This window comes from Mus musculus, chromosome 1 (genome assembly GCF_000001635.26).
Source record: "Mus musculus strain C57BL/6J chromosome 1, GRCm38.p6 C57BL/6J".
NCBI classification, from domain to species: domain Eukaryota; kingdom Metazoa; phylum Chordata; class Mammalia; order Rodentia; family Muridae; genus Mus; species Mus musculus.
Window position 1 is genome coordinate 23,991,423 of NC_000067.6, and position 23,062 is coordinate 24,014,484.

At 43.6% G+C, this 23,062-nt stretch overlaps 2 protein-coding genes and 1 long non-coding RNA gene across 21 annotated transcripts in view; 1 reads left to right on the forward strand and 2 right to left on the reverse strand.

Annotated features, from left to right (window-relative positions):
- Gm53062 overlaps positions 1–8,421 on the forward strand; it is a 22,307-nt gene extending 13,886 nt beyond the window's left edge. The window contains exons 4-5 of the long non-coding RNA XR_865295.2: positions 1,520–1,651; positions 8,241–8,421. This is a non-coding gene — a long non-coding RNA (predicted gene, 53062). The remainder of the gene's footprint in view (positions 1–1,519; positions 1,652–8,240) is intronic.
- On the reverse strand, positions 4,517–14,218 carry Sdhaf4 (succinate dehydrogenase complex assembly factor 4). The gene is made up of 3 exons (NM_026503.3): positions 14,124–14,218; positions 11,735–11,884; positions 4,517–4,938 (listed from the first exon to the last, which is right to left on the reverse strand). Exons 1-3 carry the CDS (start codon positions 14,176–14,178, stop codon positions 4,829–4,831), a joined length of 315 nt encoding a protein of 104 aa, NP_080779.2. The 5' UTR covers positions 14,179–14,218; the 3' UTR covers positions 4,517–4,828.
- Positions 14,219–19,335: 5,117 nt separating this feature from the next.
- The window catches only part of Fam135a (family with sequence similarity 135, member A), an 89,727-nt gene continuing 86,000 nt past the window's right edge, over positions 19,336–23,062 (reverse strand). For 18 of the 19 annotated variants that reach the window (XM_006496234.3, XM_030242594.1, XM_006496230.4 and 15 more), the window contains one exon: positions 19,668–21,075. In XM_006496234.3, the coding sequence (XP_006496297.1) occupies positions 20,870–21,075 (206 nt within the window). In that variant the 3' untranslated portion in view covers positions 19,668–20,869. Of the gene's footprint in view, positions 21,076–23,062 lie in introns of all 19 variants that reach the window. The other variant, NM_026604.4, reaches the window with a different exon arrangement.

Genomic DNA, 23,062 nt, shown 5'->3' on the forward strand with positions numbered 1-23,062 from the left:
AAGGATGGACCATCTAGAGACTGCCATATCCAGGGATCCATCCCATAATTAGCCTCCAAAGGATGACACCATTGCATACACTATCAAGCGTTGGCTGAAAGGACCCTGATATAGCTGTCTCTTGTGAGACTAGGCCGGGGCCTAGCAAACACAGAAGTGGATGCTCACAGTCAGCTATTGGATGGATCACAGGGCCCCCAATGGAGGAGCTAGAGAAAGCAACCAAGGAGCTAAAGAGATTTGCAACCCTGTAGGTGCAACATTATGAACTAACCTGTACCCCGGAGCTCTTGACTCTAGCTGCATATGTATCAAAAGATGGCCTAGTCGGCCATTACTGGAAAGAGAGGCCCATTGGACACGCAAACTTTATATGCCTCAGTACAGGGTAATGCCAGGGCCAAAAAGTGGGAATGGGTGGGTAGGGGAGTGGGGGAGAAGGTATGGGGGACTTTTGGGATAGCATTGGAAATGTAATTGAGGAAAATATGTAATAAAAAATATATTAAAAAAATAAAAGGAAAGCAGAGAAAGTAGGAATAGAGATGATGGAAGGCACCTGTGAGCTTGGTAGGACAATAGATGGCAGAGAGGATAAAGATCAAGCTACATTGTATCCATGAATGAAGATGTCAGGATGAAGGTCACAGTGTATAATTACCGCATGCTAATAAATTTTAAGTATATTTATTAAACCTATATCCTAACTTTGAAAACTAATTAGGAAATAAACAAACAAGAAAAGCAAAAAAAAAAAAAAAAAAAAAAAGAATTCCTTCCCTTGAAGGGACAGCCTTTTGGGAAACACTTCAGGTCCCCTTGTGCTTATCTTTGAACATGAGGACCTTCATACCTCCTATAGCAGGTTGGTCTGATATCAATGAATGAGAGTGAAGGCACGGAAGACTGGATACACAGAGCCTTGGACAGGAGCACAGTTCAAATAAAATTCTGGGCAGTCAGTGACATAGCCTAATGAGGGTAGAAGTGGGAGGGGCTACATGAATAGCCCTGTGTATTTGTCACTCTTCCTACTAAGGTGGTAAGATATCGATAAAAGCAATGTAAGGGAGGATGGGTTTATTTAGACGTATGGTTTCACAGTTCATCATGGTGGAAACCACAGCCACAGAAGCACAGCGCAGCTGGTCACACTGGATCCAGTTAGGAGCCAGGAGAGAAAAAAGGATGAATGCCCACTGTACTGACTAGTTTTATGTAAACCTCACATAAGCTAGAGCTGTCTGAGAGGAGGGAGCCTCAACTGAGAAAATGCCTCCTGGGATAAATGGAATGACTCTCATTTACTGTATATTATACACGTTATTGAAGTATATAAACTCTTTTCTCACATGTTGTGCTAAGTAGTCTAGACCAGCACAGTTTTGATTTCTTATGGTCAATTCAACTAATAATTCAAAACTAATTTAACATAGTATTTTTCAAAATGTTAATTTAATAAATGTTCACTAATTTGGTTGACTAAATTACAGGATATTTTCAAAATATTTTTACTTAGCAGAAACAACAAGAAAGAGAACAAATGTTGCCCGTGGCTCACAAGCATTTGGACCTCCGGTATCTGGACCTCTGCCACCTCTTCTGGTCTCCAAGGCCACTGCATGCACACGGGGCTCCCAGACACATGCAGGTAACAGCAACACACATGAAATAGAAATACCTTTTTTAAAGAAAGGAACTAACGTTGGCTCATAGGTGACAAAAGCAAATCGAGTTTAATTAACACAAAAATTAGCCTCTGGTCACAGTTAGTTTAATAATGATCTTCCATTGGCCAGAGAGTTGGCTCAGACGTTCACAGCACCTGTTGGTCTTGCAGGGGACCTGGGTTTGATTCTCAGCACCCACCTGGCAGCTCACAGCCATCTATAATTCCAGTTCCAGGGAATGAAGTGCCCCTTTCTGACCTCCTCAGGCACCGGGCATGCATATGGTGTGCATACATACATGCAAGCAAAATACTCATACACATACAATAAAATACATTTAAAACTTTAAAAAGTTTATCGTCTTCAATGATTTCAGCAACGCCTCTATCAAACCGCACTTACAGTTGACATCATTTAATGATCAGCCCACTGCACTGTCAGTCTGTCTGTCTGTCTGTCTGTCTGTCCGCAGTGTTTATCAGCTCTGCACACCCTTTCTTTCTAAGCATAGCCAGGGGGCTGCAGGCCTAGCCTCAGCGCCACAGAAAAGATGCCTGAGGTGTGTAGTGGGTCTGGCCCAGGTATCGATGGGATAGGAGCTGTCGAGTTATCAAGATGAACTCAACAGAAACTTCTCCCCCTGCTTTTCTAACTTGCTGTCTTACCAATACACATTTCATTCTGCCCACCCAAATTATCACTGTTTTAAACTAATGATTCTTTCATGTGAATATATCAAAGTAATTTAGTTCATATATTTCGAATTTCGCTTTTCTTGATCATTCCCACAGGAAGGCCTAGTGATCTGGAAAAATCCATTCAGGGTTCAGAATAGTGAACGCAAGGAAAGCCATGCCTTTTGCTCTGCTGTGAATGGCGTGCACGCTGAAACTGTCTGTGGACATCTACAAGGGTGCCTCAGAAAGGGATTCTTGTTTGCTTGGAAGGGGATAGGTTCTTACTATACTGTCCAGGCTTTCCCCAAACTCTGCCTCAGGGTGAGGTGGCTCAGTGGCTAAAGGTGCTTGCTGCTAAAAGTCTGACGACCTGAGTTCCATCCCAGGAATCTACACAGTGGAGAATGAACCTGCTCCTGTAGTTCTTCATAACTTCTCTGTCTTTGTGCACGCACACAAACACACCCCTCTCCCCCGTGGTTTTCTCTCAGGAACTGTAATATGAATGGATTCTGTGATGGTTTGGATATTCTTGGACCAGGGAGTGGCACCATTTGGAGGTGTGGCCTTGTTGGAATAGGTGTGACCTGGTTGGAGTAGGTGTGTCACTGTGGGTGTGGGCTTAAGATCCTCACCCTAGTTGCCTGGAAGTCAGTCTTCCACTAGCTGCCTTTGGATGAAGACATAGAACTCTCAGCTCTGCCTGTGCCATGCCTGCCTGGATGCTGCCATGCTCCCACCTTGATGATAATGGACTGAACCTCTGAGCCTGTAAGCTCAATTAAATGTTGTTTTTATAAGACTTGCCTTGGTCATGGTGTCTGTTCACAGCAGTAAAACCCTAACTAAGACAGATTCATTTATTTAATCTACTCAAGTGTCCTGCCAACTACTATCATCTCCCATTTACACAAAAGGATACAGATGTACAAAGACATTGAGTAACATGTTCAGGATTACATAGACAGCAAGGAGTGGGGGCAGGACTGGATTTAGCTCATTTGGCTTCAAATGAAGTAGTCTGTCTCATTACTGTGGCCTTCATGAACTCTACTGTATTGTTTAACCTACACTTAAAGTCACTATGAGGCCTGGGAGGTGACTTACTGGGGAAAAGCTGACTGCATGAGCTTGAGGTCCTTAGTGCTCCATCCTTGGAACCTATGCTGAAGGAGAGAACTAACCTCCACAGCTCTCCTCTGACCTCTGTGCTTAGGCCCACATACATGCACACATGCATGTACACACGTACACACAGCACATGTATACACAATTCTTTGAGTGTCCCAATTTGGTTCCTGTTGCTTTAATAAAACATGTACTAGAAGCCACTTGGCAGGAGGGAAGGGTTTATTCCATCTCACAGATTACACAGATGTAAAAGTCCATCACAAAGGGAAATCGAGGCAGTAAGGGCAGTTCCTCGAGGCAGGACCTGAAACAGAGGAAAGCCGTTTAGTGGCTTGCTCCCTGTGGCTAATTCAACGTGCGTTTGTATACAATCCAGGACCAGCTAACCAATGGTGGCACTGCCCACAGCAGGCTAGGCCTCCCACATCGGTCATTAGTCAGGAAACCGCTCTACAGACTTGCCTACAGGCCAGTCTGATAGAAGCATTATATTAACTGAGGTTCCCTCTTCCAAGATGACTCTAGCCTACAGAAACGTGACTCAAACTAACCAGCACACCTAGTCTTAGAAATGATTGTGTAAAAGCCACTTTACTGGGGCTGGGGAGACAGCTCTGTGGTTAAGAGAGAGAACAGCTTTACGGAAGACCTGAGCTTGGTTCGTGGCAACCCAGGACAGGAGGCTCACACCAGCCCAGAACCCCAGCCCCAGAAAAATCTGCCACCCTCTTCTGGCCTGTGAGGGCAACTGCACTCACGTGTATGTACACACAGACATACCTATGTAAACATAGTCTAAAATAACAGTACCAGCTCTTGGGGGTGGGGAGGAGGGGAAGAGATGGCACAGAGGTCTTGACATCTATTGCTCTTGCAGAGGTCCTGGGTTCAGTTCCCAGCAACCAGGGTGGCTCACAACCACCCACAACTCCAGTTCCAGGGGGGTATAATGCTTTCTTCTGGCCTTCATGGGCTCCAAGCACATACTTACATACAGAAAAAAACTCACTCATACTTATAAAAATAAAATAATAAATCTAAAGAAAAATTTCAAGAGGTCTTTATTTACACATGTATTTTATAAGCAACTGATTAAATAAATGACAAAAAGATCGTGGCAAAGACTTGATGCTCTCATCCCAGACTCTGCCCTGACACACTTAAGGTGAGGTTAAGATGCTAATGGAAGCGTTTCCACATTCCTCATCTATAGCAGCATTTGCTATTCAAAGCTGTCACATGCATTTTAGGACATACGATGGAAATTACACACTTAAAGGACACAGAAAAAGAAAACAACTTGAAGTAAACAGTTCAGGTAATGATTCTGCAGTTGTGAGAGTGCGTGACTTAAAAGTCAATGCAGCGTCCCTTCCGTTCCCAGTCTCCATATCGTGTAGGCTCCGGGCCCTTGGGTCCACCTTTTTCTTTGGTAACTGGATTTACATCATCCGGAAACTCTGAGGAAGACAGAAATATGGAGAAGGCAGTCAGCAGAGACGGCGAGAAATGAAGTGGTCAATGTTGAGGACAGGACTGCATGATCTAGGTGTGAGTGCCTGGGTCATCCCACTCTTTCAAGGAGCTGTAATGGGGCTCCTCCTCTCCTGCCCCCAGAGCTCAAGCAATGCATTTTCAATCACCTTTACCCCCGACACTAGTGACCCCCGACTCTAGGCATGCTTTCAAGTCTAAAAACCACTAGACAGTAGTTTCCTAAGTGGTGCTGGACCCGACAGGAGGGAAGGAGAGAGAACGGACAGCAGCTTCACTGAACTTGGAAGGTTTAGAAACAAGATCAATGTCGCCATTTTCTTCCCAATTTTGCCTTAGTGTTGAACTGAACAAGGTCTGTCTCAGTAACAGGTATATACAGGTGCTGACAGGTTCTATTTATGAGCATCCCTGCTGCGTAAAAGGATTTTGGTGTCAGCAGATGGTTTTAGGAATATAAGGTATAATCATGAATGCATACACGTATTGCATGTTCCTGATAAAAGTCCTCACTATAAGTCCAGCCAAATTCTGAGAATTTCATTTTTTTTCTTTTTTTGAGACAGGGTTTCTCTGTGTAGCCCTGGGTGTCCTGGAACTCACACTGTAGACCAGGTTGGCTTTGAACTCACAGAACTCTACCTGCCTCTGCCTCTCAAGTGCTGGGATTTGCCACCACACCTGGGCAAGGATTTTAAATTTTAATTAATCATTGGTATTATTACTGTTTGGCGTTAGGTGTTACTAATCCTGTGCATGTTGTTGTTAAATCCTGGGGTCAAATCGGTTACAACCTGATTCTGGGCTTTCAATTCTCAGCTCTTTATACACAGTAACTTGCTCACTCCATGTAATAACCACATGAGACAGGAAACAACACTGTCCCCATGTCGCAGGTGCACAGAGTCGTTCAGTGTGGCACTGAGACTGAAGGCTGAGACCGAGCCTTACACGCCATACCGCTTTGTGTGTGTGCAGAAAGAGCAGATGAAAAACCAGCCTCTGATCTTAAGTGGCATATTTTTGGAAAACTCAAAGATCACTCCCCCCAAATTACGCAGCCCCTCTGCAGACATACCAAAGAAGATATGGAATCTCACCTTGAAACTTTCCAAAGGTTTCGTCCTTTTTTTGTCCTTGCTGTACCATGACTAACTTTCCTACCCTTGGCATTATTGTTTTCTGGAGATCATCTGTGATGTCCCTGTGAACCCCTGTAACTGAAACTTGTCTTTGTCCCCCACTCCTGGGGCTGAGTGTGACAGCTGGGAATGCTGAGGCAAAATACACAGCCTGTGTGGCTTACCCAATAGAAGCTTGGTTGGGCTGGAGTGACCTGTGGACTGTCCCTTCTGAGTTATCCAAGGGAAGGAGTGAGGCTTCCAGTGTCTCTCATAAGGGCCCCGCTCTCACCCATATGATCTGAACCTATCTCCAAACGCCCTCACATTTGGGGTCAGGGCTTTAACAGCACTGGGAGAAGAAAAAAATAAGTTGGGCTGGGTTTAGTGTGTGCCTCCAGCCCCAGCTACTCAGGAAATGAAGAGGGGACCCTTTCTACGCACGCACGCATGAACACACGCACGCACATTGTGATGCTTCTCAGTGCTGACATCTACCACCAAACCTTGACGGGCTCTCTTCTGCTGAATCCCATGCCACATGCCTACCCAATGCTTGCCTCTAGAGTGTAGTAACTCACTTTTCTATCTTGCTCCAAAGATGAATACTGGATTAGTTTCACCCACCCCCACCCTTCATCATCTCAACTCCATACTAGGGACAATCACACACCGAGGCAACAGAAGACCCTGAACCTCCTTCTAAGAAGGCTGACGTTACTTTGACCGACACTAGACCTTCTTATCCCCTGAATGTTTCTTCTTCGAGTCAGCTGTACTTGAGCTCTCTCCTCTGTGAGCACACACTTCCCCTTTCTTATCTCTGCATTTGTCTAATTTTTGTGCTTGTTGTACCCAAAAGTTTCCTGAATTTTCCTTCTTCTACTACCACCTACCATATACTCTTAATGCTGCTGTAATTTGCTAATCTACCTGCTTTTGCCTCTTACATCTCAAGCCACATGGGTACAGAAGCTAAAGTATCTTTCTAAAGCAGGCCCTCTTCTCTTCCACAGTAGACTGAGCAAAAGAGCCAGTCATGGAAGATTATATAGTCTCTCATTTATCTAAAATCCTACAAAGAGCACAGTGACAGGGGTTGGGGGCCGATCAGTGGGTGTGGAAAGAGGTGAGGTTAGGACTGATTAAAAAGACACAAAAGATCACCCTGTCATGTTAACCTCATGCTGCCTACACGACTGCACACATCTGGGAAAGCTCACCGACTCACATACATAGATCCCACTTAAATAAAAATGGTTAAGCCCAAAGTATTTTTAATAATGAGACCACACATGGTGGTGCAGGCCTTTAATCCAAACCCTTGGGAGGCAGAGTCAGGAGGATCTCTGTGAGCTGACGTCCAGTCTGGTCTACACAGGGAGCTCCCGCTCAGCTAGCCAGGGCTACATATTGAGACTGTAACCAAAACAAGTCTTTCTTTCCTCCCTGAGGTAGGATGCCATGTAGCCCAGGCTGCATGTCTTCAACTTGTGACTCTGCTTCCATCTTCCTTATGTTTGCATCACAGGCCTGCGCCATGATGTGTGTGTTTGGAAGGAGGCCAGAGAGGCCGGCTCAGGTTTGCCTTCTTCCAATGACTTACTCCCACTTCCTTCACTGACCACACCCAGATTTAAAGAATTTTACTTCTATTGATTGCCTGTGCGTGTGACTATGTGTGTTGTGTTTTGTGTGTGCTATGGTGTGAGTGTGCGTCAGAGGATGGTATTCAGGAACTCGTGCTCTCCTTCTATAGTGGAGCCCTTGGGACTGGACCCACTGGTAGTAAGAAAGTATCTTTATCTACTGAGCTGTCTTGCCAGCCCCTAACCTCAGACTTGGCATGAAAAAGCCTGACGTTCTATTAATCTACCACCTATACTTTATGCTGAGGCCAAAGAGGCCAATTAGCCATGTCTGGCATGCGCCACATTCTGTGGTCTCTCTGCATGGCCATACCTTCCTCTCTCTTAAACATCTTCCCAGCACATCTATTTGTCAAGGTTTTACTTTTCCTTTCAATTTCACCACACTACCCTTTTCTGATCTATTTAGTCTGCCGTGCTAATTACCACCAGATGCTCACAGATAGCTATGTATCTCATCTTCCGCTTACCTTATTTATTATTTATTTTTTATCACAGGGCAGAGTCTGGTACTGTATCCTATGCTGACCTATCAATCACTACACCACATTCGCAGCCTCCTGGGTAAGTCCATGTGTAAGCCATCATGCCTGGCTCCTTTATCATCTCAGTAGTGAGACATATGCTCAGCAACAGGACAGCCTAAAAATTTTCCTTAGAACTGGGGCTGGAGAGATGGCTCAGTGGCTAAGAGCACTTACTGCACTTCCAAAGGTCCTGAGTTCAAATCTCACCAACCACATGGTGGCTCACAACCATCAGTACAGCTACAGTGTACTCATATACATAAAATAAATAAATCTTTAAAAAAAGAAAAAGAACAAAACCAAGACTTAAAGGAAACAAGTTAGATACTGCTTGCTTTGGGGCTCTCCTGGGAGGGCGAGAGGGAACGAGTCTGAGAAGTAAGGGAGAATCACAGGCTTATAACTGGCTACAGGAAACAGTGGGGCTCTAATGAATGACCCTGGACAGTAGGCTTCTATGAGCTGGAGGATGGAGACTATTAGAGAGAGAGGAGAGCAGAAGGAAAGAGGCTGGAGGAGGAATAAAGGTGGGGCAAAAGCATGGGCACAGGGTATGTTTAATTTCAGAAGCAGCCATTTTGAGATGTTTGGAACACACACAGATCAGACAGGACAACTGAGAAGCATATATGAGATATTTAAAGTTGTCTGAGGAAGGTACGGATCTTCTGAGGATGCTTAGGGCAGGCGTGGACAGAGGCCTGGCAAAACCCACATTCAGATGTTGGCTTGAGACAAATGAGTTTGCAAAGAGCCCTGGAAGAAATGGCAGAAGCAACGGGGAAGACGAAAAAAGAGGACCAGAAGCTGAACTGGAAACTTCCAGAAGTGCTAGGTTGACACAAATGAAGGTTGTGGACTGTTCAAGGAAGGCTGAAAGCTTGTCTACTGGCACTCTAAGGAATCGTGGTTTGAATGTGATAGCCAGGGACTAATAAATGAAGAGACTGATACACATTGCCCCATGTCTGCCTCTTGTCTATCTCGCGTCCGCTCTCTAACAAGTAGGACCTGAAGCCTGGATGCCAGCTATACTTTTAGCATCTCAGCCTCCAGAACTGTAAGCCAACAATGAACTTCTTTCCTGGTTTTCATTTGCCTATATTTCTGTAAGCAGCCTTGTGGAACAGTTAATCTCCACTGTCAACTTGACAAGATGTAAAGTGACCCAGGGGACACATGGCCAGGAGTGAGCTTTCGGAGAGAGGGAGAGATCCACTCCAAATGTCCACCCCATACCACAGCTGGGATCTGTTGGAGGAGGAGGAAGCAGAGCTGAGTACCAGCGTTTGCCTCTCTCTGCTTCTTGACAACAGACGCAAGGTGACTGTCAACTCACGCTCCTGCCGCCATGTTTTCCATCACGATGGGCTGCACCCCTTCTTAAACTGTGAGCTAAACATACCTTCCTAGTGATGAGAGAAAGTAACCACGACACCCCTTCCCCATGCTCCTCCCGGCAATCACAAACCACTTGTCGGCTCAATTAGACAGAAGCATTTCCTTGATCTACTGGTGCCCTATCTGAGGTGGACTGAGCTTTTAAAATGTCTCCCCATGAGAAGTCACCCAATGCAATCAGAGTGGGAACGACAGGGCTGGGGCAACGGCTGGGGGAACCAGAGTTTGCTTCCTAGCAGCGATGCAGGGGACTCACGACTGTTTTCATAACAGCTCCAGGGATCCCACGGTTCTGGCTGCATGCACATATCCACACAGAAAGAGACATGCATGTACATATATGCATAATTAAGGTATTAAAATTAAAAATAAAAACAAAGATAAATTATGTTTAGTTTATAACTACATTTAAAGCTCTTCATTCTTTTTTGTTGTTGTTGCTTCTGTTTTTTTTTTTAAAGGTTTATTTATTTATTATACATAAGTACACTGTAGCGGTCTTCACACACACCAGAAGAGGGAATCAGATCTCATTACCACCAGAAGAGGGCGTCAGATCTCATTACAGATGGTTGTGAGCCACCATGTGGTTGCTGGGAATTGAACTCAGGACCTCTGGAAGAGCAGTCACTGCTCTTAACCACTAAGCCATCTCTCCAGCCCTTGTTTGTTTGTTTGTTTGTTTGTTTTTAGACAGTGTTTCTCGGTGTACCCCCTGCCTGGCCTGGAACTTGCTCTGTAGACCAGGCTGGCCTTGAACTTAAGAGATTCACCTGGGTGTGCACCAACCCTGCTCATCTTGAAGCTACCTGTCCTGGGTCCTTAGCTACCGTGTTGCCATGAGAACAATCGTGTTGAGCTGTTTCCTCTCTAAACATCTAACGGTCACTCTGAGGGGCTCGGCTGTGGGTATCTGAGCTGAACTTGCTTACAGGCCGGCCTTCTCCTCAGAGAGCTTAAGATCAGAAGTGAGAGCCGAGCCCACGTGTGGCTGCTCTGGACTGACAGTAGCGAAGAGAGGCTCCTCTCCTTTAGTTCCAGCTGACAGGCGACCCGGGATGAAGGAAGGTTTAATATTAGTTAAGAGAATGGGAGACGTCTCCCCTCGAATACGCAGTTCCCGTTGTTTTCTGAGGGCCAGCTTCTTCCCTGGACCTTAACGCTGCCTCGGCTTTCCCCTGAACGGTAATCATAATCGTACTGCAGCTGATTCTTTTTCTTTCGTAACAGCCAAAAGTTTCCTCAACAAATGCAGGTTTGTTATTTGTATCAAAGAAGATCTCATCTTACATGTTTTACCTTTTGAATAATAAAAGCACAGTAAAAACCAACTAAACAAACAACTCCGCCCCTGCCCAAAACCAAGTGAGTACTAAGAACTTAGAAGCCCTTTTTTTTGAGACAGTCTGTGTTGTCTGGGCTGCTCTCACATTCCCGATTCTCGGGCATCAGTGCTGGTACTGCAGACATGTGCCACCGTTTCTAGCTCTAGAAAGACTTTTTTTTTTTGGTGGTGGTGGGGGTGTTGCATGTGTACTTGTGTATGTATATGTGTATGCATGTTTAATGTATGTGTGCTCCTGTGTGTGCACCCATGTGCTTGTATGCATGTGCATGCTGAGATCAGAGACTGACTTCAGGTGTCTCCCTTCACTGTTCTCGACCTTAGACATTGAAGCAAGGTCTCTCATTTGAGCTCAGCGATTGCTGACTTAGCTAGTCTAGGTAGCCAACTTGCCTCAGGGATCCACTGTGTCTTCTGAGTGTGAAATTGTAGTGGGTTGCCTGCCGCAGCCACTACCACAAGGGTGATGGGATCTGAACTCTGGCCCTCATGCATGTCCTACAAGTACTTCATGCACGGAGGCATCTCACCAACCGAAAACTTTTTTAAAGAAGTAACAACTACACATATGGATAGTCCACATGGTATTTTTACTCACTATATCCTTTATAACCGATAATAACAATTATGACCATATTTCACTTCTTTCACCTTTTCCAGTAATGAGCATCGACCTTGCCATGTTAAGTATGGACAGGGGTTTACTAACCACTACTCACTCTGCAGTGGCTCTCTCTCTTCGGGTGAATCCTCCAGTGAGTCAAAACGACCGAGTGGCAGCTTTGACTTCTTAAGGGCTTGCTTCGCAGGCTCAGGCTTTCCTTCCTGATAACTCATTTTCCTCAAAGAATGATTCAGAAGAGATGGTCCTAATGGAGAAAGAAGGACAAGGCATACAGTGAAAATTCCTTTCTGAACACATACATTCTACACGGATGGGGTATTTCCCTTCATTCTACATGGAGAGGAGATTTCCCTGCCTTGGAGATAACCAATGTTACACGTTTTCAAGAAGAGCTATAAAGCGATGAGACAGTCAAGCACAGGGGAGATAGTTCAGCAACCTTAGACTCCACCTAGTTTGGATTATGCACAGAGTCCTCTTCTAATAATGTACTTGGCAGCTTAGTTTCCGTATGTGTATATATACTATAATACACATACTTTTCTCCAAGAGATGCACCTAACAACCTCTTAGTGACATAAGATACCTCCAAACACCAGGATGTATGTACATCCATCTTTGGACAATGGGATTTTTCTCTTCTCTAAATAACAAACCTAGACAGATTCTATTCATTTGTACTCTCCCCATGTTCCAATACAGGGCCAGAAAGGCCCATCTGGCCTATACTGGGTTTTGGTGCTTACTCACTGTCTTAGTCAGGGTTTCTATTCCTACACAAACATCAAGACCAAGAAGCAAGTTGGGGAGGAAAGGGTTTATTCAGCTTACACTTCCATACTGCTGTTCATCACCAAGGAAGTCAGGACTGGAACTCAAGCAGGTCAGGAAGCAGGAGCTGATGCAGAGGCCATGGAGGGGTGTTTCTTACTGGCTTTCTTCCCCTGGCTTGCTCAGCTTGCTTTCTTATAGAACCCAAGGCTACCAGCCCAGGGATGGCACCACCCACAATGGGCCCTCGCACCCTTGATCACTAATTGAGAAAATGCCTTACAGCTGGATCTCATGGAGACATTTCCTCAAGGGAGGCTCTTTCCTCTGTGATAACTCCAGCTTGTGTCAAGTTGGCGCACAAAACCAGCCAGTAAAACATTCAGTAAGATAAACTGAGCCAAAAAAGTGTATTTTTTCTTTAAGGAAAATCTTTTATTTACTATGTCATGCCAATTTTGGCAGGTGTATTATTGAAGTCAGATGCATTATGGGAAGGAACATACACAAAATTGATAATGCTGCCTAAAATATCAATCAGAGTGCAAACCGCCCAAGCTATATGCCCCTTACTCTTATCCTCTTCCTGTAGCTCCATAAAAGACCAGAGGCAACGAATCAGGCCTCCTTCACTCTGGTTTAAATAAAGTGTCCTTGCTACTTTATAATCAGTATGGGTTTTAATTTCAATCCCTTGACTAAGGAAGCACCTGGCTTGCCCTGATCCTGACAGCAGAATCATTAAATCAGCATCCATTAAGGATCCATTGTGCTGGGGCATGGGGAAACACACACCAGCAGGTGTAGCAGCCTATACTGATGTTTCTAGAATTGTCCAAGTATCCACGAGGGTACATTTCAGGGTGGTATGATCTTGAACTGTGAGTTGTTAGAAAAAGCAATGAATACAATCAGCATAAAATCCTTTCCAGGAAGAAAACCTCATACAGGCACTTAATGGAAAAGGTCTATCACATTTGTACACGGGTTTGTTAATGTTTCTTTTGTTTCAAAACACTGGAATGCTGGATAAACAGTAATAAGGATTTGGAGCGACCCTTTCGGTTTCTATAATTCTCACAGATCATTTAAGATTTTAGCAGCCAACAGGTATTAAATATGTGAAGGGAAACATTAAAAAGTAAAATAAAAACCAGGCCACTTGTTATGAAAGCAGTAATTCTGTCTTTGGTTTACAAAACTTCTCAGGGTTATCATCAAGTAAACTTGCATTCTGCGTGCTCTTTGATATGATAATTGAGGGGTATATTGAGAAAGAATGCAATAGTTCTGAAAACTTTAGCTTCTACAGAAAGACGAGGGCATCTCTTCTAACAGTTCTTGGCTTTGTGAAATTTTTATTTTGTTCTTTGCTCTACGTGTGCACTTCCCCAACGTTTGAACCAGGCTGACCTTGAACTCAGAGATCCTCATGCCTCTGCCAGCCTAGTGCTGGGTCTATAGGCATGCGTCCCTTGTCCGGGTATAAATTATTCTTGATGTAAATAAACCTGTAAATTAATGACACTGGTCTTTTCCGTATTTTTCTAGCCGCATCTAAGAGCGAGGCGCTTTTCGAAAACCCTACGCCAAGCACCGCTAATGCTTCTGTAGCCACCGCGGCAGCGTCTCCGCGCCTGCGCCCTCGCATTTCGGAACTCGGCTTCCCACGCGGGCCCCCAACTCTCAGGACCCCGGGCGGATGGCCTTACTTGCTGCTCTCCAGACGAAAGTCATCCGTGAAACGGAAAGGGTCGTGGAGACCATTGCGCCGGCTCCCACAGCGTCTGCGCACGCGCACCAAGGTGGGAGGGGCGCTCCACAGGGGAGCCCGCGCCCTCTGCGCAGGCGTCAACGAGGGCAGAGAAGGGCGGAGCTTCGTTGTGTCCCTGGAAATCCTCAACTGCTCAACTGCCTCGGGTAATCCTGCAGTGCCTTGTCCTCACAAGTCCTCGCCCTTGGTCCTGCGCAGTACCTGGGCAGCGCTCTTAGCTATTCCGATGGACTTAAAAGACAAAACCAAAAGCCTGCACGAAAGTAATAAATTCTAGAGTTCACACCACCTTAGTGTATGATGCTTTAAGGAGGGAAGTTCAAAGTCCAATACAGAGATGGAAACTTGAATCACCCTAATTTAATTGCTCCATAAATCTGTAGTTAAAAATACCTAACATAAAACATTTAATTAGATTGAAGATTCCCACATTTTGAAAAAATTTTAGTACGTTCAAATATTGTCATGTGAATTGATTATTGAGATTGTTCCATGACAGGGATCTGTTAGAAATTATTTTAAAACACAGGCTGGAGAGATGGCTTCTCTTTCAGAGGACCTGGGTTCTATTCCCAGCACCAACATGGCAACTAGTTTCTAACCCCAATTCCGGAATGTCTGACACACTCTTCTGGACTTTGTTGGCACTAGGCATACACATGGCATGCAAACTTGCATACATACAAACATACATTGCAAACATACTTACATCATACCAGCAAAGCACTCGTACAAAAGAGATCTTTTAAAAATATTGAGCTTAAAACCCTTGAAATATGACAGCTAAAAGTTTCCCCCCATTATTAGAAAACAAACCAAACTCATAGCTGGTCAGACGAGTGGTCCATTAAATTCCCATCTTGCGGTCAAGAGTGCTGACCCCCAAGAACACCTTGATCACCTCACCTTCCTCCTAGCACAGCTGTGTTTCTCAGTGGCTCCATTAATACAATAGCCACAGTGATAAGAACAAAGGCACCAATGTACATTGAACTGTCTTTCTCCTCCCAGGACTTACTGGCTAGCACCACTAACTTAGCAACTCGTGACTGACTTGATCTGTGTCTTTCATCACTAGAGTGGTTTTGTGTTGTTTGTATTTTTTGTTTTTAATGCAGGAGTGCTGTCTACATGTACACCTGCATGCCAGAAGAGGTTATCAGATCCCTCTATAGATAGTCCTGAGTCACCATGTGGTTACTAGGAATGGAACTCAGGTCCTCTGAAAGAGCAGCCCATATTCCTAACTCCTGAGCCATCTTACCAGCTCTCAACCTGCACTATAGTATTAAGCAGCCTGGGAGACAGAGCTGACTTCAAGAGAATCAATTCACCTATCCAATTATGAAGGTAGCAACTTGCTCTTAAATAATTATGTTTGAACTGTGTTAGATTATAGGCGATTCCACTAGACGCCTCCCAGGGACCTAGCAACAGCTTGTCTTCCCCTGCTACTACCTCCAGCTCTGCTCCCACATTCCTTTCTGTCCTTCTCTGTGCTCCATCCTCTTCTCTGCGCTCATAGCTCTGCTCCCACCGTCTACATGTCTGCCTCTACCCTTCTCCAGGTCCTTACTCCCCTTCTCCCCCCACCCCCAATAGGAGATCTATTGCATGGTATAAATTCTCAGGGGCACACCTTGGCATGTTAGCACCAGGTACACCCTTACTGCATTATCTTTCATAACAAACTGTTTTCCTGGTTATCTTTCCTTTCATACAGTTCACCTGTGGCCCTAGTGAATGCTTTGTACTACATAAAGTGTCCTACACAAATTGCATATCAAAAGAACTTTTTCCTGTGGATGTAAATCAGGGGACTGCTATTGAGAGGATCCACTGATCGTATCAATTATTCCATCTTCCAGGCACTGGCCTTCTAGGATGATGGGCTGATTGGGGTTTGGAACCAGGTGATCAAATACTTGGATGTGCTGTCCCTAAAAGATGTCATATACTCCAAAAATCAGTCTTGAGAGATCAACTTGGGTTGAAAGAGTCCCGAGAGTAGAGTGGGGAAACACCCCGGTTACTTCTTAGACACTTCCGATGTTTTACTTTCCACTTGAAGAAACAATCTACCATACCCTGTCACTGCCTGCTATGGCCCACTGTACCAGTGTTGTGAAATGCCTGTAATTCTGCTCCAGCTACACAAGGCTTGGGCAATGTATCACCTGAGTGAGGTAACTCGGACTCTAAAGGACATGCATGGTATGTACTCACTAATAAGTGGATACTAACCGGAAAAAAAAAAAAAGCGCTGAATACTGAAGCCCACAGAACACAAAAAGGTCAACAAGCTGAAGGGCCCAAGTGAGAGGAAAGCAACCACAACGGGGAACGGAGGGACCTTCGAGGGAAAAGGGATGGGGAGGGGTGGAGAGGGGAACATGATCAGTTATTGGGTCAGGGGAAGGACTGAAATCCCTGAGGGCCAGCAGAAAGAATGGAAACAGGCAACCTCTGGAGGTAGGAGGTTGTGGGGACCCTTCAGAATGTACCAGAGACCTGGGAGGTGAGAGACTCTCAAGACTCAAAGAGAAGGACCTTAGATAAAATGCCCTACACTGGGGAGCGGGAACTTATAGAGCCCACCTCCAGCAAGAAGACAGGGCATCAAGTGAGGGATGGGGTTGCCATCCCACAGTCAAAACTCTGACCCATAATTGTTCCTGTCTGAAAGAATTATGGGGATGGAAATGTAGAGGAGCCTGAGGAAAAGAAGGTCCAGTGACAGGCCTAAAGTGGGATCCAGCTCAAGGGGAGGCTCCAAGGCTTGACACTAATACCAAGGGTATGGAGCCCTCACAAAAAAGAGAGCTATCATGACTGCTCTCCAGAAGACCCAACAAGCAGCTAAAAGAGTCAGATGCAGATATTTGCACCCAAGCAATGGACAAAAGAAGCTGCTGAGCCCTGTGGTTGAACCAGGGAAAAACTGGAAGAAACTAAGGGGAATGGTGACCCTGTAGGAGAACCAGGAGTCTTAATCTGGTTCCCCAAGATCTCTCAAACACTGTACCACCAAACAGACAGCATACACCAGCTGATATGAGACCCCCAACACATATACAGCAGAGGATACCGGGTCTGGGTTCAGTCAGAGAAGATGCATCTAACCCTCAAGAGACTGGAGGCCCCACAGAGTTTAGAGGTCTGGTGGGGTGGGGGGCAGGGGTATCCAAGTGGAGACAGGGGAATGGGGAGGTGTGGGATGTGGAACAGTCAGAGGGTGAACCAGGAGGGGAATAAAATCTGGAGTTTAAAATAAAAAAAGAAAAAAGAACAAAAAGGGATTATCTTCCTCCACAATTAAAAGGCTAGGCTTGTAGCAGGGGAGTCCTGGTATGGGGCTACCAGAGACCAGCCATTTTGTGACGCTGTGGAGGTGAAGCCTGGATTGGTTTGGTGATCCTAGAGATGTGTGCCCTGTCAAGAAAAGCTGTAGAATCAGCCCAAGAGATTAAAGTTGCTGTCAGCAGGGATGGAGGTAAGAAGAGTCATCTAAGTCCTTTGCCAAAGGACACAGGATATGGAGTGTGCTTTGACTCTTCACTGTCTCGTCCTCTGTAGAACGGGGATGTATATTCTGTGCCATTATATGCTGGAGTATGTGATTTGCTTTCTGCTTTTACATGGGGGTTAGTTAAGAGATTTCCTTGAGACAGTATTGAGACTGAAAGACTGGAGACTTTTAAAGCTGGACAGAATATATTTTGCATTGTGATATGGCTAAGGCTACGGGGGTCAGGGAGTGAAATGTGGTGATTTGAATGAGGATGACCCACCCACGGGCTTGTCTGTCTGAATGTCTACTCCCTAGGTGGTGGAGCTGTCTTGGGAAGGACTAGGATGTGTGGTTTTGCAGGACGTGTTACTAGGGGTGGGCTCTGAGGTTTCAAAAAGCTCACGCCAGATTTAGCATCATGCCTGTCTGCTTCCTGCCATGAGGATCACAGACTAACCCTCTAAGACTGTTAGGCAAGTTCCCAAGTAAAGGTTTTCTTTTTAAGTGATGCTTAACACTTAGTAACAATAACTAAGACACTGTTACTGAATATAGAAGTGATGGTTCTGACCCTAATTGTTAGACTGATCACTAAAGAAGCAAATGATACCCACAGTGGATGACAGAGATCAGGTGAGGGCACACTTTACACGCTTCATTGGTGACACCTGTCTCTTCCTGAGAGCAGTTGGCAATGCTCAATGGCAAGGTCATTTACAAGTCAAAGATCAAAATCTGAGTTTGGTGTGCAATTGGTACCGTTCTACCTGTTCTTACAGATGAGGTCGAAATGATTGTTTTAAGTCAAAGGATTTGCCCAAGATCTTACAACTACAGACTGGTCAGTTTATGCTAGGACTCGGGATCGACCTGTTTTGAAAAGCGTCAACACCTTCCCTGGGCCACACTTACAGAACTTCATGATGTTAAAGTGAGGCGAGCAGCATGATTCTTTCTACATTTGCCCGCTTCCTACTTTGGAAACTCGGGGTCAGATACATTTGCTGTCCTTCATGACCTTAGCACATGACTGGCACAAAACACAGCCCTGGTCAGCTGGGCATTCCCACCAGACTCTGAGTCCAGAGGGAGCATTTGAAAGCCAGTGCCCACAGGTTCTCTGCCAGCGAGTTCATGCATCTTCCTTCATTCTTATCACGGTCAGATGACATTTGATCTGCATTTTCCTTTGGCTGCTGTCCACCAATCCTGTTCTTTAGCCTTTCCATCCATTCTTTGACAGACCTGCTATTCTTCCAATGCGTAAGTTAGTCATAACTATGTACTGTGTGCAGCAGGCTTGGTACTGGCACACACTGAGGAGGTTCATTCTTTGAGCAACTGTTCTATGTAAGACAATCGTGTCCCCTCTCTTTCAGAATGTCACTTTATGGAGGTAAGTGATTTTCCTGATCAATCAGGGATTAAGCATCAGATTCTAAACCACAATCACTTAATGAACTATGATCCTACGAGCTTTCCTTTAGGTATGACTTATATGATTATGAATGAGGCCTCTGTCAAGTCAGAAGGTGTTTAAACTTAAAAGACCAACTACCTAACCTAGCCAAACATAAAAAATATGGAGCAAAAAAAAATATGGTTGACAATGAATGCATTAATGTTTTCCAGCTACAATACCTTTGGAAAATTTATTGCTTAGTTCAGTTAATAAAAATTTTGAATAATTTTTAAAAAGTAAATAATTATAAAAAAATCAATGAAATTCTTTAAGAACTTGGTATATCTGAAAGATTACACTACCGAGTTATGGATGAAATCACAGGCAACCATTTATCACTTAATGATGGGAACACATTCTCAGAAGAGATCTGGGTGCTGTGCAGCGAGCCCAGGATCCCCCGAGGCTGGGTGGCCATGCCACTGTGGAACTGATCCAGCATTGAGGAGTGTTATTCAGGCCACTGCTGCACGCCCAAGCATTCTTGGAGTAAGCAAGCATTACAAATGTCATTGCTATCCCTGCAGAAAGGGCATTGCTCCTTTATTAACATCAGAGGCAATTAACAGGATACTAAAAATAAACACGCACCCATTATACACAACACAGACTCAACAACCCTTTGTCCACAGCAATCGGTGAACGGAAACAGTCCTTTCTACTCACCCTCAGTGCATTACTGTTTTCACAAGTAAAACAGGAGGAAAAATAGTGAATTTAATGCTAATCAGCACCTTTTGTAAAGACTCAATATTTTCATGTATCAAAAACACCTGCATTTGTACCACCAAACATGTAAAGTTAATTGTCTCTCAATTTTAAACTGAATATTTGATTTACATGATTTTTTAGCCTGATAAATTTTAATAGTATCTAAAAATTATCTAAATTCATAAAAGTATTTCATAACTTTCCACATTTAATTATTCTGTACAAGGAACTCTATGAAAAGGGTCACAGAGCTGCTGTGAGAAGCTCAAGCAACATTATTAAATCCAACAAAATTACAGCCAAGTCACGGCAGAGGGCAGTCAAAATCTTTATACGCTCGTCATGAACAAGAAAAGTTCCAGTAATAAAAGTCAACATGAGAAATAATGTTGAAATTACCAGTAAAAATATATTTTAATAAGCATGACACATTTAACAGCAACAATATGATTTTATAGAAAACCTTTAAAACATTGGCATGTATGAACCACCTGGTTTGATCAAATGTAAATTTAATATCTTAGGATTAAAGAAGTTGATTTCAAAAATACATTTTAGCAGCCATTATTTTACTTCCAGTTTAAACAGAATAAAGTGTTAAAGGTAAAATTTATTGTCCACCAAAAGCCCCAAATTAGAGAATTTAAAATACTATGCTAGCAATAACAGCTCTTAATGTGATATAGTCTGAATAAGGATCGTGGAAGCCAATAATAAAAGATCAGACATACACATGGGCACAAGGTTCACTGAAATACTTAGGTAGCAAAATATATGAAAAATAGAAAAGTAAAAAGATAAAATTAAAAAACTATTGCACAGCCACATTACCTAGAAAGTAAAGTTGATGTTTAAAAGGCTCTACACATGGATGATATAAATTATCTTCCATATAAAAAGGTATAAATATGTCATAAACTTAGCATCTACACAACTATAATACATTATTTAAATCACTGCTGAATGAGGTAATTGGTAAGTCTCTAATGATGCTTCGGTCCTACTGAAAATATTTGAGGGCGGCAACCAGGAAAAACTTCTCTAAAAATATCTCAGAATCAAGAACAGCTATGTGTGCAGCTCTTCCGATGAGCGAATCAGCCGTGTTGGGCAACGCATTAATGACATTGTACCGAACCAAATTACAGCCTTTGCTTTGCAGAACTGGGCGAAGCAAGTTGTGGATCATTTCGGAATAGATTTGTCCTATGAAGTAGACAAAAAGAAAAATTATTTGCATAACTTAAAAAGTCTATGTCAACTTTTCTCTAATTTATAAAATTTATATTATTCCCATATAAAGCAGAAAAGTATCATCAAATTTGTTCTTCAGCTATTATTTTGAGAATGTTTAACAGGAAATATTTACGGAATTCATAATAACACCTTTCCTGGCCAGCTCAAATTTATTATACACTATTTTGTCAATTTTTAAACTCAGAACAAGGCATGTAAAATTTTTCTTTGAATGCAGTCAATTATAATTTGCTAAACAAAGAAAATAAGCTGACCGTGATAATGTTTTCATTAGGTAAAATAAAATATTTTATAGTCTAGCAAGAACTTTTTGACAAAGAACAGCAATCCGTCTTGTCAGAACATGAGTTGGCTCGCAGAGCTGCCTCTGTGGTCTGGGAGGTTATTGAGCACTTTTCACACTCTCCACCCACCATGTATTTACATTTGAAGTTTGATTCTTTCACCCATCATTGAAGGAGAACATGGTGTTTCTCTTTTTGAGCCAGGCTCATTTCATTTAACATGGTGATATCAGATTTATCCATTTCCCATGAACACCATGATTTCATTCTTTTTTAATAACTGAATATGTACCACACTTTCAGAGGTCAGAAGAAAAGGGAAAGAATGAGAATAATTAGATATGTACTTCACAGAAGCAGAACAGAAGAAGGAGACCAGGAAGGGAGAAGGGTAAGAGAAAGAATACAGGGAAAACAACATCACAGCGGACCCCACTTTTCTGTATACAAAACAGACAACACCTTGAATCTGCCTCAATTCAAAGATGTACTCCTACTCTCTGCTCCTTTTCTTTTTTAATATTTATTTATTATTATAATATGTAAGTACACTGTAGCTGTCTTCAGACACACCAGAAGAGGGTGTCAGATCTCATTACAGATGGTTGCGGGCCACCACGTGGTTGCTGGGATTTGAACTCAGGACCTTCGGAAGAGTAGTCAGTGCACTTAACCGCTGAGCCATCTCTCTAGCCCCTCCCTGCTTCTCTTTAAGTTAATTCATACAAGGGGTTTAGCAGGTCATGTTAAGCAAAAGAGATAAAGATTAGACATATCATGCTTGTACATACTAAGTATGGGAACTACTGAAAGGTGCAAACCCACTGCTGATACTGCGTCTGTACTGCTTATCAGCGATGGGTAAGCAGCTAATGCGTCCATGGAAGGAGCAGCTTAAGTATGATAGATTACACGCAGGATGGAGCCCTGAGGAATGACAAGAATGGAGTATACAGAAAAATAAAGACAAAGAGACATGCATTAGAAGACTAATAACACATAAGATGACTGCCCCAACCCAAAACAACAAAAACCCACAACCAACCAACCAACCAACCAACCAACCAACCAAAATAACTACAATCAGTCCTTTTCATTCCCTTTCTTCTTCAGTTTTCAATGGGATTCAAACTGTCTTTGTGTGTCCATGCTATTCCTACAAGTATGTTTAAAAAGGAAGACTTCTTGTTGATGTTAGGTAACCCAGGAAGCTGCAGTCCTGCAGCTCGGAATCTCACTGTTGAAAGACATCCATTTCCTTTTGGCTGCCTATGAACACCTTTTGTACTTCCCCTATGTAGGCTCTGGTTATTCAGACGTCATAACAAATGTGAGATGAAACAAGTGCCATGCGACTGTACTGTAAATGCACACTGTAAAAGCCCCTGCCAGAAGGAGCTGTCTGCTGTCATAGTGCACACCGAGAAAGGACCCAGTGTTTAAAAAGGGAACAGAGACAATAAATACTGAAGGCAGAAGACCCGGATCCTCGCTTTAATCTTGTATTTGTCAATATCTTTGAGCTTTAGTAACTGAATGAGCAAATAAGACTCAGGTTGCCTTGAAGCTTCAACTAGCTATGATTTAAATTTTAACAAGCAGCAAAGGAACCAAGAGCGCTCAGTGGCATTGTAAAGGGTGCAGTCCTTGCT